Genomic DNA, 23,577 nt, shown 5'->3' with positions numbered 1-23,577 from the left:
CAGAAATTAGCTGTATTTCTCACCCAAAATATCTTAGCTATAGAACGTCGCCACAATCACCATTCAGTTTATTCGGCACAGCGTGCACACGACCGTTCAAATTAAAGGAAATGCTGGTAGCCTAATTTTACATCTTGTGCGGCTGTTACACCTAATCTCACAGAGTAGTACTTATCGACGTGGCATTTTAATGTATAAGAATACAGAATAATATCAGGGTATTATTTCCTGTTTCGACTGGTAATTTAGTCTTATGTGACGACTTTACAGATAATGCAGGTTTGCGAAACATTGGACATTTTTTTTTACAACGAAAACCTATACAACACAATTTAATATTGTTTCTTGATACAACGGGTACTTAGAAAGAAAATAATAGTTACCACGCCGCGCTATGCCAATGATATATTGTAATAACAGCTGTGTTGTTGGAATGTGTCAAAGCTTTTAAGTACTGTAGCCCGAAGTATACTGAGCAGAACATGTTTACTCCACAGAGAGTGATCGGACCGTGATTTGAACCCAGCACTCCGAATCAGTAGGTGCACAATCAACACAGCCTAAAGGACTTCCGCCTACTTTAGTATATAGGCTACGAAGTTAATCACTTATAAAACAAATCTTTGAGAGCATTTTATTATTTTTCTTAGTTACTCTTTGTATATACAGTACTCCTTTAGGACTGCTCTCTTTTATGGATGCAGCCAAAGTGACTTGTCTGCCAAATGAAACGGGCTAGTTTGCAAGACAGACGTATTTATATATAGTTTAAACGAGTGGAAGAAACCTGATGTTTACCTCACTGAAGGATATGTTAATTACTTGCTGAGTAAAACAATCTTCATGTGGCAGGAAAGAAACGTGCTGCGTATTCCACTACAGGTAATAGTAAAGTCTTATGTGAGGTACACGCCAAGCAGCATTTTGGATATGACATAAGTACATAATCTAGGCTTTTATCGTTTATTAAAACTGTATGTCGATGTAGTTGTACGATCAGTCTTTTTTTAAAAAAAGCAAGAGAATAACGCGTACATATGACATGCCTTTCTTTCATCTTTCCTTGCAATCACAGGTTTCACGCCTGCGAATGTTTTTCAGATGTGAAGCTGCCACGACAGGAAAGCATGAATCTTTTTTTTTAATGATCCATTCAAGATTGCCTATTTAGGTGGGAAGAGACACAGAGAAGAAGGAAGTAAGAAAACGAAAATAATCATATGACAGCGTATGTTCACGTGACAGGCGGGCACTGGCCCCGCCTGCTTCAGAGGTGAGAGCGGAACAGAGCGGCAGTCACTCCTTCTTCTAGTCCGTATTCGTAGCCGCTGTGTGGGTTGTCAGTTGGAGCGTCGCTGCTTAGTACTCAAGTGCGGAGTTGGCCAAAGAAGTACGAGACTCTTGTAACTTTTACAAAGTGGGAATTTCCAGGCACTGCACTTAGTCGCTGGTACTTATTAAAGCTCTCGGAGCGCCTGTCATATTTTTGTAAAGGTCTTCGGCGCAATACGTGTGAATCAAGCTGCACCCGATCTTGCTCCCGCATCCCAACTCTAAACTAGTGAGAATTGTATGTTTGTTTCCTTATGTCCCGCAAATCCAGTGACAATGAATACACCCTTCGGAGCCTGAGCAACCTCATGGGAGAGAAGAGACGAAACGCGAAAGATGACAGCGGCGAGAGAAGTCTTATCAAGGCTGCGTCCAGCTCCAGCATCAACAGTCAGGGTCCCGCGCCTCCTGTCGCTTCTACCTGTGATTTGGAGCGGGCAGCCCGCAAGCAATTCCAGGAAGATGTCACACCGGCCTTCGTATTTGTCTTGGCAGGCTTTTCTGCATTGGGGGGCTTTCTCTTCGGCTATGATACCGGAGTGGTCTCGGGAGCGATGTTGCTACTCAAAAAGGAGATGAATTTAAGCGCCTTGTGGCAAGAGTTGCTTGTCTCTAGTACAGTGGGTTCGGCAGCGCTGTCTGCCTTGGCTGGCGGGGTCTTGAATGGACTGTTCGGGCGCCGACCCTGCATCCTTCTGGCGAGCTTTCTGTTCTCCCTTGGTGCTATAGTGCTTATGGTTGCACCAAATAAAGAGGTTCTACTTGTGGGACGAATTATAGTTGGACTTGGAATAGGTAAGTCTGATCGCCCAGTTTATGTTTCCTGTCATGATTATATCTCCACTTCGTTAAACAGCCGAAGTGCTCAATCATCTGTCACTGTGAACGTATATATTTTGGCCATGTTTCATGTACCAACGTCGATTATGTAGCAAGGTTTATGTGCAGGTGATACTGTTCATCGGGTGTAGTTGTTACGGCATAAAGCTACAAGTGGTGGATATACAGCGCAAGCATCAACCGGAGAAGCGTCACCAAAAACATTACAACGACAGAATATGACATAAACCACTTTTATTTTACTACCTTTATGTCTCCCACGTCAAAGAAAGGTGAAGTGAAATAAAGCCCGATCTTTTTGAATTCATTTTTAAATGAAGTCTTCTTGTATCGATTCGATGGTGCAGTTGATTTTTAAACTTAAAACAAATTAGGGTTAAGAGTGTAGGTTACCACTTTAGGCGACCTTGATTACCATTTTATTGTATTTCGCTTTGGAGCTGTCATCTCAGTGATTTCTATATAGAGTAAGTGAAATGAAAGCGATGGAGACGAGACAGGTCTTTTGCACGCACCAAAGCGTCACATTTACACCTGTGTATGTGGAGATTGTTTTCAGGTCAGTAAAGAAATCATTGCCAATTTCCATGAATGTCTTTAATATTAAATGAGTACTGTCTCATAAGTGTAAAAGAAGTCATGTTAAAATTAAAGAGACACCACCAATAAAGTGACAATGATGACTAAATTGCAGCCAAAGGCGTACGAGGTTTTTAAAACGATAGGATAAAGAAGTATGGTATAATGTTAACAAGGCCGATTCATCAGATGAACTTTAAAAATTTTGCAAGTCAGCCCAGCCCCTCAGACTCATTTGGTTTTGTTGTTCCAATATACGAACTAGTTTATTCTCAAATGCTCTCGGGATATCTCCTTCACTTACGTAACTGTAAGTTGTGCCAGATTTCCATAACCTTTTTTGCATCAAGATTATTTTGGTTTACCCTTTAAACACACTTTACCTCAATTTTACTCAGTTTTTTTCTCTGAAATTTTGAGCCGAGGTGCATGTGTTCATGAGACTGTATCAACTGTAACCTTTTTAAGTTGAGAGTGAATATCCAAAATATTAGTCATTCTTGCTTTATAACACTATTCTCACAACATTATGTTTCTGTAATAAGCTGCACTTTATCAAACTATTACAGAGGCTCTCCTGGTATCTTGCCCATTTCAGGCACCTCCTAGTATATTGCTAGTGCTGTATTAATTTTGTCTAAAAATATATTTGTATTCAATGTATAGCATCTTCACTTACTGTAGATACATTATTGTACTGTTGCTTGTGTTGTTAAGTATCTAGTGATATTAAGAGCTTGAACTGGTGCTTTATGCAGTAAGTACTGGTTGCTTAAAGCTTTTAATGATACTATGATAAAATAAGAATTGTTAAAAATGTATAAAACCAGTGCATTGTGCATTTTTATAATTTTATAACTTTTGATTTTCAGCAGTTGTTTTAATGATTTAACCATACATCTTAATGGAGTTGAAAATTTGCCAGGTGATAAGGATGTTGTTTTCACAGTCCTTTTTTGTAGTTTGCTTCTTTTTGATAATGTTGATAATCAATGCAAATGAAAATGTCAGTTTATGAATGGATTAGAAAAGTACAGCTACTTTATGGATCTATCACCCTGATTTTGGTTTCATGCTTTTGTCAATGTGGAGTTTGCATGTTCTGACTGTGTCTGACTGGATTTTCATCTGGGTATTCCAGTTTTCCTCCCATATTTCCCAGAGATGTGCAGCACAGGTTAGGTTTTCTGGCAAATCTGAAATGGGCCCATTGTGATTGTCAGTGTGTGAGTGAGTGTGCCTGTAATGTATTGGCATACTGCCTAAGGATGGATTTTGACTTACTCCAAATATTGACCGTGTTGGGTCTGGCATACTAGGATGCAGTATTTGATTAAGTAGGTTTAAGAATACTGTTGTGTGGGTAAGTAGAAATCAGGTAACTGCATTTGCTTTTCTGTGTTAAACATCATAAATTAATAAATGTGAAGTGTGCCAATAAATTAAAAAATTATGATGCCCTTAAGTAAAGACTGTTTAAATAGTAGTAAATTAAGATACTCTGTTCATTAAAAGGTTACACTTTTTCAATTGAGTTTTCTTTTATAACTTGTGCAGAAGGAGTGGTGTCAAATGTCAGTGTTTATTAAAAAATATTGCTTTTTTAAATCTTGACTGTCTGATTATTCAGACTGTTCAATATGACTGAAATCCATAATCACTACTGCACATACTGGTTCAGTTCTCCAGTTGTCATTCCATGAATTGAATTCAAATAATTTATGAGCGTTTGTGGATTACCAATGTGCCAGTTACTTAATGCAGATTCATTTTTAATTGTTCTACAAGCAACACTATTAAAAGATGGTATAAGGTCAATGGTTGGATAAACTGGATAAACTAAACTAATTTTGTTTACCACACCTTTGAGGTGTATATAGATATCCAAAATGTACATAAACTTATTGAAGTTTCAGTGGAAAGTGATGTAAAGGCTAAAATTAGACAAATCATGCCAGAATGTTTTCACCTTTAATAAGACTTTGTAAACATCAACATTTAAATGAAAAATTATTTATTTTCTGGAAAAAATGAAAAAAATATTATTTTTGGTTGCTTAAAGTACGTACCCCGTTTAACTGATACTTTGTGGAAACAACTTTAAGTTTAATTGCTACAGGAAGTCTGTTGGGCAGTTTTTTTTTCTCTTCACACTTCAGCTTCATTTTTAATTTTGTGTATTTGCCCATTCCTAAAAGACTGAATCTAGTCAAATTCTGAGGATGTCTGCTGAGTATAGCTCTCTTTAGTTGACATTGCAACCCTTCTATAGGTTTTAAGTCAGAGTTCTGAATGAGTCTTTCCAAAACATTGAGCTTCCTTTTTTATACCATTCCTATGAATTGGATGTGTGCTTCAGATTATTATCCCATTTAAAAGTGAAATTCTTATTTACCTTCAATTCTCTGACAAAGAGAAATAGGCATTGAAATAGCTTGATATTTGGAGCTGTTTACTTTCCTCTCTTTCCTGACCAGGGCCCCTGTCTGCACAGAAGAGAAGCATTTCCATAGCATGATGTCGCCACCACCATGCTTGACAGCAGGTACTATGTTTCTGTTTTAGTGATGAGATGTGTTGGTTTTGTGCCACACAAATCTATTCCAATTAGGGCCAAAACATTCTACTTTGGTCTCTTAAGGCCATAGAACTTTTTGTCAGTGCTTTTGGGAGATTGAGTGTGGCTTTCTACAAAATTCGTATTCGCTTGGATGATCCTTTTTTGTCAGATTTTGTCTGTTTCCTTTATGCCACCTTACCCCCTCAGAAGCGAGCCAACATGGTGATAATATGCAATGTACAGGCAATTATTGCCATAAATTCCTGCATCTCTCTCTTTTGAGTTTGTCATTGGCCTTTTGGGAGCTTCCGGGTTGAGATTTCTCCTTGCCTTATCACCAGGTTTTGGAGTGACATCCTGATCTTTGCTGTCTCCTGGTGGTATCTTATCTTTTCCATATCTTAATCCTGTGATATCTATAGAGCTTTTTTACTCATTGTTAACCATTGATATCAATAAGCTGTTCAGTTGAGAGAAATTCAGAAAAGTGCTACAAAACCACATTTTATTTTGGGCTTTTCAGAATCACCAAGAGGTCAAGGCAAATTTTTTGAGTCATAATTTGAAATGTGATTGGTTATATTTGAACACAGTCACATACCAAGTTAATAATGGGTCTGTACACTTACACAACCAAGACTCTGTTTAAATTATTTTTACTTAAAGTGAAGAGTTTGTTTTTCAGTTAAATGTTGTTGGTTTCTAATTAAAGGAGGTTGAAAAGTCAGGCATGATTTATTTTTAGCAATTACTTCCACAAAATCTAATTTCAGTAAGGTTATGTGCATTTATGCAGAAAAGTGTTTTAAACATTTTAATTTTTTCTGTTGCCATTTCTATGGCTTTGCAGTCATTTTAAGTAATACTTGAAGGAATTGGTTATTTAAAATTTAATGCAATCTAATATTTTTTAAGTGTATTTGTATTTATGATTGATGCTTGCATTAGGTATTGTAAAGTGGTCTTGAAGATCAATAAAACTTAAAGAAAACTACAACATTCATTTCTATATTTTAATATAGAGGATCTAGTTCAAAATGCTTTACAACATGTCAAAGAAGTAGTTTCAAGCAAAGAAAAACATATTTAGATTAAAAATACTTTTTTCTCCAGAGCAGGTAAAACATAAAACAAAAATACCGACCCCTGAGAGTCTAAGCCCTATTTGATTTTAGTTCTAATTATGCATATGATTTTTTTCATTTGGAAAAGTGGAGGACCAAAAAGTGAAACTAAAGACGGTCCTAGTCAGCAAAGCAGCGTGCTGATATGTGTCCTATGGGTTGAATGCTTGGGGTACAATATGGACAGTTAAACAGATAAGATGTTACAGGTAATAGTTGTATAGCTGGTGGTAACATTTCTTCATATTCAGCCCTAAGAAAAACACCTAAGAGGGAAGTTGGTACCATTCATGCTAGGTGCATGTTACATATGATATGGTAATGTCTCCCAGTGATTTGGATTGAAACAGGTGTTCAGATCATTAATAATGCTCAGAATGAAGTTATATTTTAAGTCATTTAATAGATGCAACATTTGTACCTGATGTTTGTGTTGTTTTATTCAAATATTGTTTACAAGTTGCCCAGTTAATGTTCCGTTTATTCTGTACATCCTGTCTCTTTCTGTAAGCACACAGAATATTCTAGCAAGTTGAAACTATTACAGTCTAAATGATCTAATGTGTCTCTTTTTGGGTGTTTACATTTTAGAGGATCTTGTCTTATAGCTTAAAAGTCACACATTTCCTTATTTCATATATTATCTGATGTAGAGTAGAAACGTTTTGCCTAGTTCAGTCCAAATAGTTTTTAGTGTTTACATAGAAAACTCTTTTTTTGTTGGGGTCTGGGAGTTTGGCTGTCACCTCTCTAAGAAGGAACCCTAAAGTACAAAAATATATATATATATATATATAAATTTACATGATATAAAATGTGAGGCAATTTAGGCATTGCCCATTTTGCAAGGCTTTTAGTGGCACACAAGGCCTGTTAAGACAGCAGATTTAACAGGGATGTAGAAGTTCATGCTTCTGACAAAAAGGGCCCAAATCAACATTCATTTTAGGCTTGTAACTGCAAGTTGAACCCTGGCTGGATGTGATGGACAAAATAAGGAACCTATTAGCAAGCACTAGATCTGTAAGTAGAAGTAACTTTGATCATTCAGTCAAGTGAGGTTACACCTGTGTTCATCTCTTCTGTCTCCTTTTAGGAGAAGCTAAGTGCTGACGATCCACACTCTTTGGGGTAGCTGAAAGATGATGATCTGTACTCTCTAAGGAGGAAAAAGCTCAACAACTTTCTTTAGCCTGGAAGATACTCTCAGTAGCCAGGGGTGGGCAATTATTTTTTATGGGGGGCTAGATGAAAAAAAAACAGCTTGTTGAGGAGGGCCAAACACATTGTGTCAACTGTTACATTACGGTAAACATGCTATATTTCTTTTTTCATTATATTAATATTAATATAGACCACATATTCACAGATTGTGTTTGCTTTATTGAACTATGGAACATATACACACTATAGTATGCTTTCTAACACAATCTTCTATTCCTGAAGTGTGTAAAACAAAGAAACAAAACAAGAAATACATTTTACTCCATTAATCATTGATAAAGTATTTTACTGCCTCTGTACCTTTGCCAACTTAGTGGGAAGAATTAAGTCTTTGATGATCTTTTACTAGTGCACTGGTCAGATGTAATTTCTGATGTGATTGCAGTACAGAAGGCACATGGTCATCATTGAGAGAAGATTTGTATCTGTATTTGTTGAATTTCTGTACTGAGAATGTCTTTTCACATCTTTCTGTTGATCTAAAGAGGATAAGCATTCTCTGAGCTAATCTTCTCAAATGTTGGAAATTCTCCTTTTTGAAAGAATTATAGAATGTCAGTAATGGCACTGACTTGAAGTGTTCTGCCAGAAATGCACCAGACTGCAAGTCTATAAGCTCCAGTTGAACTTACTGGGGGCACTCTCCATTGTCATACTTAAAAAGAGAGGAGATGGTGAACATTTCCGTTTCCACTGTTTTGAAGTCTTCAAATCACCTGGAAAACTCACCATGCTCACCAAGTAGTGCTTGGAACATGGCTGCATATCTGTTAAGCTGATCAGCAGATAGATTTCTCCCTCTCAGTATGGAAGGTATGTGAATGTGTTCCTCTCTATTTGTTGAGAGAGAAGCAGCAGCTTCCTCACAAAGGCCTTGACTAGGCTGTGCATAACATTTACAAAAAAGACCTTTGCCTTACAATTTTGTATTCAGTTCATTCATAAGTGCAGTCGCATCAACAGCAAATGCTAATTCTGATAACCACTCTGTGTTGCTTAGTTCGGGGATGGGTTTTCCTTTCATTTCACAAAACTCTTGAATCTCAGATTTCAGAGCCCAGACCTGTTTGAGCACTTTTTCCAAGCTTAGCCACCTAACATCTGTGTGATAGGCCAGATCAGTGTGATCGGTCAAATGCCCCTCCAGCAATGCAACTGTGATTTAATGCCCTAGCCCTGTTGAAATTTACAGTATTTATTAAAACATCAACCACATGATTATTTTTCAGCACTGACTTACATAACACTTGCTGCTGAATAATACAATGTAAAAATATGAGTTTTGGGCTGGGTTAATCTCTGCCTCTTTTTCATGTATCCTTTCTAAAAGTCTGACATTTTTACTTGTTAAATTAGGAGAACCATCAGTTGTTGCACCAACTGACTTGTCCCGTTGCAGTCCTAACTTTTGCATGCACATACTGACTTCAGTAAATAAATCTTTACCAGTTGTTGTCCCTTTCACTGACTGCATAGAAGCCAGTTCCTCTGTCATTCCAATGTCTTTTGTTATTCCTTTCACAAAAATCAGCAGCTGCAGTGTGTCATGAAGTTCACAGTTCTCATCCAAGGTAAAAGAGAAGAAGATGACATTTTCCACTGTGCGTTTCATCCATAGTACCAAATTCTCTGCAGTTTCCTCAATCCGTTTTGTAACCGTTGACCGTGATAGGGCCAGATGTTCAAACTCATCAGTTTTCTTTGGGCAGATGATTGCTGCTGACTCCAATAAGCACTCTTTAACAAATTCTCCATCAGAAAATGGTTTGCTTCTTTTGGCAGTATTGTGAGGTAATGTACAGTATAGGTGTTCGTTCCTTTGCTGTAAGAAGCTCTTTGTAAAAAGAGTTTGTTTTTTTGAAGTTTAGCAAACAATTCCTCTGCAGTCCTCACCTTCTCCTCTTCAGAATAAAGATAAATATCTGTGTTTTTTGGCGTGCTTGGTCTTGAGGTGATGGTTCAAGTTGGAGTCTTTAGATGCAGGGATGTGCTGTTTGCATGACAACACAGAATGAATGCTTTATCACTAACCACCATGAAAATATATGTAAGAGTCCAGGATTTCTTGAATGATCTGTTTTTTGCATCAACTTTTTATTTTTTACCACTCATTTTTGTTGTGTCTTTTCACACAAAGCAGATGGGATGCTGATTAACAACAGGTGTCTTCTTCCTTTATTCAATATAACATGAACAATCTCTGTTCCCTTTCTCTGATGAAGTCTCCTGCAGTTTCCCTCTGCTATACCCCATCCTTTCCCGCAATTTTCCATACATATGAATTTTAATCTGTGTGTGCATGGTCATATCTAACTGTGATGCAGAATGATACGCCGAGGTAGGCACTTGCCGTTTGCATCTTCCATGGGCCAGACAAAACCAGACAAAGGGCCGCATTTGTCATGTGGGCTGTACAATGCTCAGGTGTGCTCCATAGAGCCTTGGAGCTGGACACCCTGACCTAGCTCATATATCCACTCTGTGAAGCCAAGCTCTATGCCACAGACTGAGTCCAGACTCATAAGCAGTATTACTTCAGTAAGGGAACCAGGGTTCACTGTTGTGCCAGAAATGCTTTTTTATGAAGTTACAGAGGATATAGTATATAACCTAGCAGCGAGGTGCAAAAAAAAAAAAATCATGCCTCACCACAGACAAAGTACCATGTAGGAAAGCCAAATAGTGCACTTCAGTGCAAGAAGAATCTTCCACTTGAACTCAGAACAAGGATCTCATCCTTAAAGATTTGGTATCATTAAATAATTTATCTGTGCCAAGATAAGTTAGAACTCTAAAAAGCCAGTAAACATCCAACCTCTTCTTTGCTACATGTTTGAGTGTCTCTTCTGTCTCGCCTTCTGTTGTCAATGTCAGTAGATATGCAGTTGTTATATTTCTGTATGGGCGGCATCGTGGTAGCACTGCTGCCTTGCAGTTAGGAGACCCGTGTTTGCTTCCCGGGTCCTCCCTGCATGGAGTTTGCATGTTCTCCCCATGTCTCAGTGGGTTTCCTCCGGGTGCTCTGGTTTCCTCCCACAGTCCAAAGACATGCAGGTTAGGTGCATTGGTGATCTTAAAAATTGTTTATTCAAGGGTTTATTCCTGCCTTGTGCCCTGTGTTTGCTGGGATTGGCTCCAGCAGACCCCATTGACCCTGTATTAGGATATAGCGGGTTGGATGAGGAGGACCCTGGAAGTGAACCCAGGTCTCCTTACTGCAAGGCAGTAACATTAATCAGTTCTTTTTTTCTCATCAGTACACAGTTTCCTACATTTATTTGGCATCTCTGGGTGAGGCAAGAAACACAGATCCCTCAATTGTTACAAAAATAATTTAACAACAAAAAAGGAATGCATTCAGATTTTTTAATTGAATTACAATAAAAACCTACCCACAAAAAGGCATACATACAATTTTTGCTTTACATTTACAAAAGACATGCCCACAAAAAGGATAAAATATCCATCCATCCATCCATCCTCTTCCGCTTATCCGGGGTCGGGTCGTGGGGGCAGCAGCTTAAGCAGAGAGGCCCAGACTTCCCTCTCCCTGGCCACTTCTTTCAGCTTTTCTGGGAGAATCCCTAGGTGTTCCCAGGCCAGCCGGGAGACATAGTCCCTCCAGCGTGTCCTGGGTCTTCCTCGGGGCCTCCTCCCGGTTGGACGTGCCCGGAACCCCTCACCAGGGAGATGTCCAGGAGGCATCCTGATCAGATGCCCGAGCCACCTCATCTGACTCCTCTCGATGCGGAGGAGTAGCGGCTCTACTTTGAGCCCCTCCTGGATGACAGAGCTTCTCACCCTATCTTTAAGGGAAAGCCCAGACACCCTGCGGAGAAAACTCATTTCAGCCGCTTGTATTCGCAGTCTCGTTCTTTCGGTCACTATTCAGGGGCGTGGAAGTCAAATTTGTTTCTACTTGTCCACGGATAAGTAAACTTAGAAAATCCACTTGTCCGCCAGTTAAATTGACTTGCCCATAAACAAATAACAAAAGTGAAAAATAGTTTATTTTTTCTGATCTCTTTTATTGTTACCAAAACTGCCTTCCATTTTAAAACTGAAAAAAGTTCTTTCAGGGAGTAGTATTTTGCCATCTTGCTCTAGGACATTATATTAACGATTCCCTTATTTAAACTGGCTAATAAACAATGCTTTCATTATAGCTACACTAGTTCTTTTTTCATATATTACAGTTACATAACAGAACACTGTCCTGATTCATTTTCTGGCATGTTCTTCAGCTTTTGTCTTGCAACATCTTCTCCCCCAAGAATCTTTACTATCTCAGCATGGGCTTAATGCTGTTCATTTCTGCTTGAGATGAACTGCATGGTTCCTGGAATGATGGTCCTGCAGAAGTGAATGCTGACGACTTTTCAGGTTTTTTATGAGTGATGTGCCTGTTAGCAGGTTACAGCCAGAATTCCACAGCTGGTCGTGGGTCAAATTCTTCTAAAGAAGCAGTATTGAACAGCCTAGCATAACGCTCAACCTCCAAGTGTTCAGCTTTAGAAAACGCTTTTTCAATTGAATCAACTTTTTTCTTCCTTTTAGACTCCTGTCTCAATCTGACGTACTAAACCCCCAGTTCCTATCCTTTTTCTTTCTGCACATATCCAATCATTTCTTTCTGCACATATCCAATCACCACACGATAAACGTCTTTGTGAAACTGGGGGTTTAGTACGTAAGATAGACGCAGCAAACATGCAATAAAGAAAGCCTGCTCAGAAAAACAACCATTGAATTCTGCGTTTGCATCTAAACCTCCAGAACACGAACCCAACATTTACACAATATTTCAGTTAAACCTGTGCGATACCCATTCAAATATCCAGTTTTTTGGAGCCTCGTCACACTTCTACTGATAAAATAAACTACGAGAATAAAGTGGAAATGTCGACTTTAATCTCGATGTAAATGTCGAGAATAAAGTGGAAATGTCGAGAATAAAGTCAACATGTCCACTTTAATCTCGACGTTTACATTTTTTTTTTGTCTTCACTGTGTCCGTATTTTTTTCACCGTGGCCTAAATACGCTTCCATAGGTTTTTCAGGGCCTGTTGTGCCAGTTTTAATCAAGAAATGATCCATTTCTCTTCCGCGATGCTACTTGTTTCAGTTTCAGCAGCACGCATATAGCGAGAACAACGTGCTTACCGCAGAGCATTATGAGTTACGTATGTAATTCCTAATGACGTATTCAAAATTCCGCAAGATGGTATATTTCCAAAGAAGTAAATATTACTGATGTTGTAGGGAAAAAATAATCGTGTTTAAGTGACAATTTTTCTTGATATTTTATAACATTTGGAAACCGTTAGAATGTTTTCTTCTTTATTTTTAATAAACTGACAGCGTGAAATCAACTTGTTTTATATGAAAAATTCTTTAATCAAAAATGATCTATAGACAGCTCATCAAAATTGATGTCACGCAATAAATTTCTTAACTCCTCAATATATCACAACCTACACGAAATCGCAAATTTCAGGAAAGATTAACTGCCTAACAAGCTTTATGTGACGAAAACAATTGCATTGTAGGTGAAATGACCGCATTTTTATGTAGAAAAAATGAATTTTATCAATAATATATAGAAGTTATCGATATAATGAAAAATCATCAAATTACATCATAATGTCGGCATGAAAAAAATGACCGCATCTCCAAGCATGTAAATAGTAGGGTAAAATACTTCTGTAAGACCATAAGAGTGATTCCCCTTTGAAAAATCAGCCGTCATTTTGTAAACAATATTGAATACCAATTTGAGACATAAAGAACATGCCTAAGTAGACTGTTTCCGCACGAAGTTTGTAACCAAATGTTTAAAATTTGAAAGTAGTGGTAAAAATGTGCCCTGCACAGCACATACAATTCCTTTTTCTCCAGAAAATTGCACTTGTCCGCAGACAATGGAAACCAGAAAAACACGCTTGTCCGACGGTCAATTTACCTGAGTCGGGCGTTGGATTTCCGCACCCCTGCTACCCATAGCTCATGACCATAGGTGAGGGTAGGAACGTAGATCAACTGGACCCCCTGGACAAAACACACTGTTCCTCCTGAATCCGAGGTTTGACATTCCGATGGACCCTCCTCTCCAGATCCCCCGAATAGACTTTTCCAGGGAGGCTGAGGAGTGTGATCCCTCTGTAGTTGGAACACACCCTCCGGTCCCCCTTTTTAAAGAGGGGGACCACCACCCCGGTCTGCCAATCCAGAGGCATTGTCCCTGATGTCCATGCGATGTTGCAGAGACGTGTCAACCAAGACAGTCCTACAGCATCCAGAGCCTTGAGGAACTCTGGGCATATCTCATCCACCCCCGGGGCCCTGCCACCAAGGAGTTTTTTGACCACCTCGCTGACTTCAGTCTCAGAGGTGGGAGAGCCCACCTCAGAGTCCCCAGGCTCTGCTTCCTCATTGGAAGGCATGTTAGTGGGATTGAGGAGGTCTTCGAAGTACTCCCCTCACCGACCCACAACGTCCCAAGTCGAGTTCAGCAGCGCACCATCCCTACCATATACGGTGTTGACACTGCACTGCTTCCCCCTCCTGAGATGCCGGACGGTGGACCAGAATCTGCTCAAAGCCGTCCGAAAGTCGTTCTCCATGGCCTCTCCAAACTCCTCCCATGCCTGAGTTTTTGCCTTAGCAACCACCGAAGCTGCATTCAGCTTGGCCTGCCAGTACCTATCAGCTGCCTCCAGAGACCCACAGGACAAAAAGGTCCTATAGGACTCCTTCTTCAGCTTGACGGCATCCCTCACCGCCGTTGTCCACCAACGGGTTCGGGGATTGCCGCCACGACAGGTACCGACCACCTTACAGCCACAGCTCCAGTCAGCAGCTTCAACAATAGAGGCACAGAACATGGCCCATTCGGACTCCATGTCCCCCACCTCCCTCAGGATGTGGTCGAAGTTCTGCTGAAGGTGTAAGTTGAAGCTACTTCTGACAGGGGACTCTGCCAGTCGTTCCCAGCAGACTCTCACAACATGGTATTTATTTGAATTGTATTTCCAACTTGTTCTATTAACTTGGAGTTCAGAACACATTTGTTTATTTTGCATTACAAGTTAAATTATTAAAATGCACCTGGGTGTGTGAGGGACCATGTTATTGCCTAAAGACATTGTCACATTATGTCTTGAAACAACTTGCAGCAAGTTTTAGATGGAAGGTATGTCACATACCTAAGATCTTGACACTCCTCATTTGGCAGAGCTTTCATCTTATGTAAGTCATAATGTGTGACTCATAACATGATTATTTACAAATGTCCATGATGATTCCAAGTTGTGTATTGTATGTAGTGCAAACTGAGGGTCATTTAGCATCCAAATGATATAAAGGACATTGGAATAATAACAGGAGCATTGTTAGTAAGTAAACAATACCATAGACAGTATGGTTATAGTGTGTTCCTTTTTGAACATTCACAGAAATGTAGTAAACTAATTCAATTTGCTTGAAGATTGTATGCAGTAATGTTTTTATCGCCTTCACCCAACCCATTACCAAACCATCACTGTCTATATGGTAAGTTACTGGCCAAGTGATTGACATTATTAGATGCCCCACCCGCTAATTTAAGGAGCTGATATGCTTATGATTTGTTCAGAGTTAGCCATCTGGGCCATTTGGGAAGCAACATTTTCCTTGTTTAGTGTTAAGTTCACTATTATGTCTTGGGGGGTGTGCTGTCCCTGAAAGCTGCCTCTTTCATGACAACTACAATGTATACATGGATGGATTAAGAAGTATTTTAAACAAAATGGGTTAGATTGCCACATTGTATCTTAGGAAAAATAAAACACTCTAAAACCCTAATTATTTGCCATTGTGAATAATAAGTCAAGGAAAAGATTAAAATAATGCCTAAGATGAACAACCTGCTTTAGTTCAAAGGATTTATCAGCTTGACACTCCCATTTTATTTGTATTCCTTATATAACCATATTGTTGCATCCAATTAGTTATAAGGTACTGCATTTCCTTAGTTATGCACCAAAATGGAAATTTTTGACCAAAGTCATATTTTAGAAATCCCTGGGTCAATTGCCAAATACCTTTTTTTATTCTTTTTATTTATTGCCTGTTTGTTTTTAGGGCATTTTATAAGGTCGAAAGTTACTTTGGTTTCACTTTTAATATATGCCTTTCAGAGAAACTGAACTGTAAAACTGAAAGTTTAAGTTTAAGTTGCTAAACAACCTATTAAGTGATTTCATATTGATTGTTTTTAATTTGCATGAACCAGCTGATTTGTAACAAGGTTGCGAAATGATGGTTTTGACAAATGTGACCGGTTATTTCTCTTTAAAGGTGAGAACCATTTCCAGATGGACTTTTTAATACAGTTACAAAAATAAAACCACATTGGTTATTGAGAAAAAAGAAAACCCAGCTGCAGACGAGACAGGCTGGGGCAAAGTTAGATCCATTAGAACAGTGGTTAGAAAATGTGATTGTGCAAGGATAGCTCAGGCATTTATGGTGTGGTGCTGTGCTTGCCAAAAGTATGTGGAACAGCCTAAATATTGCAGAAAAGTTTCATTGTGTGTCCGTTGTGGATCGGGGTGTGGTCCCACCAAGTACAGATCTCCTCCACGGTAGACCTCTCTCAGTGTAGAGCCTGTTGTATAGTGAAGTATAGTTCTTTTGATCTACCCATTTAAGTGAATTGAATCTTTTGCTTCATTTAATTCATCAGGATCCGATGCCAGTTCACATTGAAAATATATAAGTAAAAAAATTCATGCATTACTAAATATAATAAATGATATATTTAACATACATAACACTGGGCTGCTAAAGATTTTCTTTATAGACAAGAGGGTGCTGAATCCAAGTTTGGAAACAGAATTGCTCTATCACATTCAGTTTTTGAGAGAAGATTTAAAATGATAAAAAAACACTACACAATAATTCTTACAAAAAGTAGTCACACTGTATTTTTTTCCTCTTATAATCTCATAATAAAGAAGGTGTTGCACTGTGGAATGACCAACAGATGTATGCTAGCATAGACTTGGTCATCTTTCCACTATGATGTCTTTCCATTGAGGCTATGCCCTGGGGGAATCTCTCTCCTTACTGATCTTAGGAAAAAACTCCAAATGAGTATGTAGGAAATGGACTTTTAAAGACATGTTGTACCCAAGTGCTAGCTTCTCAATACTTTGCAATTGAAATAAAAATGAGAACCAACATACTTATTCTCAGTAGTGATTCAGTTTGATAATCAAATGAGTGAAAATGGTGAGACACATTCTAGGGCAGTGATTCAGTTCAAATTTGAAAGAATGAGTGAATGGCACATGCCAGTGCAGTTACTGAATGGTAAAAAAAGTGCTTTTAAAGTAAGGTTGAAAGTAAAAACAAATCTGGTAACAAATTGTACAAAATAAACAATTGATACAGTCAAGCATAAATGTTTGGTTGTTGTATTGTACTTGTATGATGAATGAGAGAATTATATTTGGTTTTAATGATTAATTTTAACATTGACAGAATCATAGGTAAATGAGAATCAGAAATCAGATGGATGGTACTTATAGATGCGCTTTAAAAATCTACCTTTGCTCATGCTTGCGGATTGACTGATATGACTCACTGAAAAGAGTTGTTCAAAAAATAACTGTTTGAATATCGCCCATTACTACTGTTATAGAACACTGTCTATGAATGTGCCGCATGAAACATGTACATGTGCATACATGTAGTCACAGCCACAGTACATGGTGAGAAAAATTCTGTAAGTTGTTTTGTTAATATAAAATCCATACACACATACTGGGTCTAATTTGGGATTGTCAGTTAACCTACCCTGCATGTTTTTGGAGATATAAAATGAATACCCAGAGACGCTAGGACGCTGCATGCATGAGGCAGAAATGCTATTAGGTTGTCCTCCTTCAGAATACACACAATGAATTAAAACATAAATAGGGTAGTAACTAAACATTTGTTCAACTAAAACACCACATCTGTTGTAATATTTTGATTAAAAAATGATTTTTAGGCTAAATGTGACTGTATTTTGTGATTTCATAATAATTTCATCTCTGGTGGTTTTTGGTTGCTTGACAATTATTGATCCAAAGTTAATATGTTGTGACAGATTAGGGCTTTCTCACACCCTTGTACCCTCGGACCACACGTCAGACACCAGATAAAAGTCCAAATAATTATTTATTATAATAATAAAGTGCACAAAGCACGCTCCTGTCCACAATTCTCCAATAAACCAATAACAATAATCAATAAACCAATCCTTCACTCCCAGATGCTTAGCCACCCTGCCTCCCAACTCAACTCGCCGTCTGGGAGCTCCCACAGTCTTTCATATCTCCTGACCCGGAAGTGTTCCTAATCCCCAGTCCATTTGGCTCTCAATCACTTCTGGGTCAGGTACAAGTTCTTTTCTTCACCCCGGCGTAGGGAAAATATCCATTACTCCTCACCGCAGCGTCCCCTAGTGGCCCCCATGGCATCCAGCAGGGCTGTGCATAAAAACTCCATTGTCCATAATGCCCTGCTGGTCTACTGGGGATCTCCATGCTGTAAGGAGGGCTCCACCTGGCGGCTTGGGGGTATTGGCCGGGATAAACGGCTGGCCATTCTCCACAATGTATATAGTGGATTCAGAAAATATTCAGACCACTTCACTTTCTGCACACTTTATTGTGTTGCAGATGTAATTTTAAATGTATAAATTTGACATTTTTGTTCAACAGTCTACACTCAATAATCCATAATGACATAGTGAAAATATGTTTTCAGAAAGGTTTGCGAATTTCTTCAAAATAAAACACTGAACTCTTCTCTTTATATAGATATTTAGACCCTTTGGTGTGGCAGGCTAAACTGTGATCAGTTACATCTTGTTTGCTTTCATTATGATTGAGATATTTTTAGAACTTGATTTAACTGAACCTGTGGCAAATTGTATTGGGCATAGTTTAGAAAAACACATCTTTGTCTTTAAGGTCTCATAATTCACAAAGAATGTGAAGAATTGTATATCAGAATAGAGGGAAGTATTAATGCAGACAAATACAGAAAGGATCTTGAAGAAAACCTGCTCCAGAGTCCATGTGACTTCAGACTGGCACAAGAGTTCAACATTCTCTACTATAATGACAAAGCATACTGTCAGTACAGTGTTGGAGTGACTTCGGGACAAGTCTCTGACTGCTCTTGAATGGCAAAGGCCATACTTAAACCCCATGGAACATGTGTGGAGAGACCTAAAGATGATAGTTTTCAGACATTTCCCATCTATTCTAACAGAACTTGAGAGAAACTGCCAGGGTAAACTGACCAAATCTAAAGCTTGAAGAGAAGATGCAAGGTTATAATTGCTACCAAAGTGGGTTCTGCAAAGTACTGAATTAAGTACACACATGAAATGCAAGTGTTCCAAGTAATGATATAGTATTTATAAAAGGTGTCATTTTGCTTGACTTCTCACTCTATACAACTCTAGGAAACTGACACTCAGTTAAACAGACTTGAGCTGAGAAAACTGTGCGGGGTGGGGGATGTGATAGCAGACTGCTTGCAGCTTATCAACACATTTAAAGGACAAAAGACAGAAGTGTTTTAAGGTGAGACAGATCTACGAGTTTTTTTGTAGGCTCTGGTAATTCTAGTGTTAATGGATCCACCTTGTGTGTTGTTAACAATGCAGAGCAGTGAATGTAGTTTAAATGCTTGATGTGTTCTTTAGTGGCACACGTTGTGACACTTAATGAAACAGGATACCTACGTGTTGCAGAAAACCATCATTGGGATAATGTGTTTTTCCCATAAATATCATATGTTATCACTTTTCTCCCATCCATTTTCTGAACCCAAATTTTCCATTACAGTTTTGTAGGTAACTACAGTATACTTTGGCAACATTGTGTTCAAGGTATTAACAATTACAGGATGGGGTTCTAGCCTATAGAATTGCATATTGTGTAATTTAATGCACCCATACTCACCGTGCCAATTTGTAGAAAACAATTAACCTGACCTGAACATCAGTGAGTCGAAATGTGATATGTCTGGATATTGTGAAAATGTGATTGCTCTACATAGTGTCTGGGTTCCTGGAGCTGTTTGGCAGCAATGCTATTTAACACATTGCTGTGCCATCCATCCATTATCTAACCCGCTATATTCTAACTTCAGGGTCACAGGTCTGTTGGAGCCAATCCCAGCCAACACAGGGTGCAAGGCAGGAAATTAACCCCAGGCGGGGTTCCAGTCCACCACAGCTGTGCCATCCTAATTTCTTAAATTTGCTTGAGAAACAGATATGTTTATGATTTCATGTTTTCATTCTTACTAAAAGCAAGTTAGTTTCATGGTTGTAGACCCTAAATAATAATATTAATTATTTTATTTATTTACTATAGCATTTTTATAACCTACTCAAAGTGCTTTACATAGACTGCAGGGAACCACTTTTATCACCACCAGTTTGTAGCATCCACTTGAAAGATGCAATGGCAGCCAGACAGACAATAAAGGATGGTTTGATTAGGCGGCCAGTATGACAAAGGCATGGTGGGCAGTTTAGCCAGTTCATTGGGAGACACCCTACTTTTTTGAAAGATGCCACAGAGAGTCAGGGCCTCAGTTTTATGTCTTATCCAAAGGATGTGGACAATATTTACAGCACAATGTCCCAGTCATTGCACTGTGGCTTTGGAATCCACATACACACCACAGGGTAAGCACCTCCTGATGGCTTCTCCAGCACCTCTTCCAGCACCAATCCAAGCTATTAATTGAACATAATATAATGTTTTTTAATCCCACTGAATGCAGTTTGAGGTTGTGGGTTGCCAGACTTGTCCAAGCAGCACAAAGTTCAAAGTAGGAAACCACCCAGGACAACACGACAGGTAATCACAATACCCACTCACAAACACACTTTCACAGTCATACTGGAAATTTGGAACAGTTTACCTAACTTGCACATATTCAATGTTGGAAGAAAGCAAGGGTAACCAGAGAAAAACCCTTGCAGATATTGTGCAAACTTATAAACTTTGCTTGGGTAACATATGACACAGGATCAGCAAAGCAGCACCACTAAGACACTGTGCAGCAACCCCAGTGAGACAATTTTTTAAAATCTATTTATAGATTATAAAATATGTTATAACTTGAAGCTTAGAAAATGACAATGATTTCTCCACACCCACTGCTTTTCTATTTCTCTTGTTATCTAATTCTTGCTGGTTTGGTATGATCATTTGTTCCCTGTTGATGATAAATTTTAATATAGGAAAGAAGCCACAAATAATTTATGCTTAAAGCTTAATATACCCATTTTATAAGCTGAAGTGTTTTTTTTTTGTTAATGTGATGCTGTAAGTCCTGATCTGTGGGGTACGTAAATTCTGATGCATTAAGCATGTGTACTTGTGCAAGATTGTTCCTTTTTTAATTGTGTGTAGGTGGACTGGTTAACATCTTTATATAGTATCCAATCATAATAAAATACATTAAGTGTCCCTGCAGTAAATGATGCTGAAAAAAAGAAATCAGCATCTGTAAGAAATATAAATATGTATCTTTGTGCTTTTTTTTATAATCTTATATCAACCATTCTGTAAGTAAATACCAGATTTAAGCCTTTTCCTCAGAAACTGAGGTCCTGGGCCTTACTACCTTACCAGCATGTTTCTTGAGTGCAGGCGATATCGACATGTCGGTGCTTGAGAATTTCAGCCAACTCTCAGTTGACGGCCTGTAAAAATGCTATCGTTTAGGCTTGTGTGCTGGATCTGGGGTGGTTAACCTTGGACTAGCTTCTTTGGCCAACTCCATCCATGAGTGAGTCACCCTTTCCCACATCTCATGCTGCTTGGGTGAGGTTGATGCACATTGCTAACTTTGGGGGATGCCCTGACCTTAAACAATATCAGCATGTGTGATGCCATTTAAGTTTGATACGACAGGAGCCATCCGACGTGTTGTATTCGTCTGACGTTGGTGAGATGGTAGCCATCACCGTTAGCTGAGGTCAGCCATTCATTGACTTGATCCTCGTTGCCAGGGCAGCACCACATGGAGGAGGAGATGGTCTTACCATCCAACATGTGCCATTTATGTATTGAGCCAAAAATTATTTGGTTATTTCAACCACATTGTAACCTATTCATATTGATTGAGATGTGAAAACCTTTAGTTTCTTTGCTGTCTCTTCCTAGAAGTTCAAAGACCAGAGGAGGCTTTATTTGTTCTTGAGGTAGATTGTACAAGAAGAAAACAATTATAATATACTAGTTCCCAACAGTGGACTTTTAGTTGCTTAGAGGTTTTTCCATCTTGATGCCAGTATCACTTTAACAGCAGTGGTGCCCAATGAGACAATTCTAATTTTTTAGTAAGATAGGTAGAGAGACAGTATATCCATGGGCATAAATACTGTATAATGAGAGAGTGAGGAAGATGAACTTTCGTTAAAGTGGATAAAATAAGAGCAATAGATGACCAAAAGAAGAAATTTGGAGCAGGACAAAACATAAGTCAAAAAGTACCAGGGACCTTATATTCTACGGAGTTTAAAGAAGACCGGACACAATCTAATACATTTCTGGATGCATTACATATACCACAAATAGATAATCTCAGTTTTGGGGAATTGGATAAACCTCTGGCACTATCAGAATAATTAAATGCTATAAACTCGCTTTAGAGTGGGAAAGGTCCTGATGGCTACCCTGCCGGATTTTATAAAAAATTCTCAATTAAGCTAGCTCACCTTTTATTAGAAACATTTACAAAAGCTAGAGACAGTTGTAATGGACAGCCGGGTCTCATGCCCGGTCGGGACGACCCTGCTGTATATGGTCCGGGGGAGCAGCCATGGACTTCTCAGTACCTCCCCCGGGATGCTTCGTGGCAGCCTCCCTGGTTGATGATGCCTCAGTTTCCCGCAGGGTTTCATGGGAAATGGAGTTCTCCCCAACCCTGTGGGGACCCGGGATGGCCGCCAGAGAACGAGACAGATAATTAAGCCCAGCTGGTTTAATCATCAGGCCCACACGGGAGTGCAATTGGGAACAGGTGAACAGGCAACAGGAGCACTCCCGGGAGGGCCATAAAGGAGCCAGCAACCACCACTCTGGGCCAGAATCGGGAGGAAGAGGGCGAGGTTGCCTGAGAGGAGGAGTAGTGGTGCCAGCAGAAGGATTGCTGTGTGTAAAGTAAGGTGCTTTGGGACTGTGTTATACCTATGGGGTTCACGGGGAAGATGTGCCCCACAGGGGAAGAGTGTTTGGTACCGTGTTGGGCCTGTGGGACACGGGGAAGACGTGCGCCCACAGGTGAAAAGAAAAATAAAAAAGATTTCTATTCAATTTACACGTGCCTCAATGTGAATCTGTGCCGGGTCAGGCGCTTTTATATAGCGCCTTATTCACACAGTTAAATCTTACCTCAAACTTTTTGCCAAGCATTAATTACCATCTTTCCTAAGCAAAATAAGGACTTATTACAATGTGCATCATACAGACCAATTTCACTTCTGAGTAATGATCTTAAGGTACTCTCAAGTCCTAGCTAGAAGGATTAAGAAAGTGCTTCCTTCAATAGTATCACAAGACCAAACTGTATTAATTAAAGGCAGACTCTTAGCTTCTAATCTTCATTGCCTGTTGAATGTAATATATTCACTCACGAAGTCCAACACGCCAGAGATATTATCGTTAGATGCAGAAAAAGCATTTGATATGGTTGAATGGAACTATCTTTTCACTACATTGGAGAAATTTGGGTTTGGCCTGAAATTTGTGCATGGATCAAACTATTGTATACCAGTTCAGAAGCTTCAGTTTGTATTAACAACATTAATTCAGATTACTTCAAACTATAATGTGGTACTAGACAAGGATGCC

At 39.0% G+C, this 23,577-nt stretch overlaps 1 protein-coding gene across 2 annotated transcripts in view; it reads left to right on the top strand.

The window, feature by feature from the left end:
• The first annotated feature begins 645 nt into the window (after positions 1–645).
• Positions 646–23,577, top strand: part of LOC120533955 (proton myo-inositol cotransporter) — a 480,413-nt gene continuing 457,481 nt past the window's right edge. For both annotated transcript variants that reach the window (XM_039761108.1, XM_039761107.1), the window contains exons 1-2: positions 646–882; positions 1,076–2,127. In XM_039761108.1, coding sequence (XP_039617042.1) covers positions 1,587–2,127 — 541 coding nt within the window. In that variant the 5' untranslated portion in view covers positions 646–882; positions 1,076–1,586. The remainder of the gene's footprint in view (positions 883–1,075; positions 2,128–23,577) is intronic.

Source organism: Polypterus senegalus, chromosome 8, assembly GCF_016835505.1.
Source record: "Polypterus senegalus isolate Bchr_013 chromosome 8, ASM1683550v1, whole genome shotgun sequence".
NCBI lineage: Eukaryota > Metazoa > Chordata > Cladistia > Polypteriformes > Polypteridae > Polypterus > Polypterus senegalus.
This window is presented reverse-complemented; position numbering and strand designations above follow the sequence as displayed.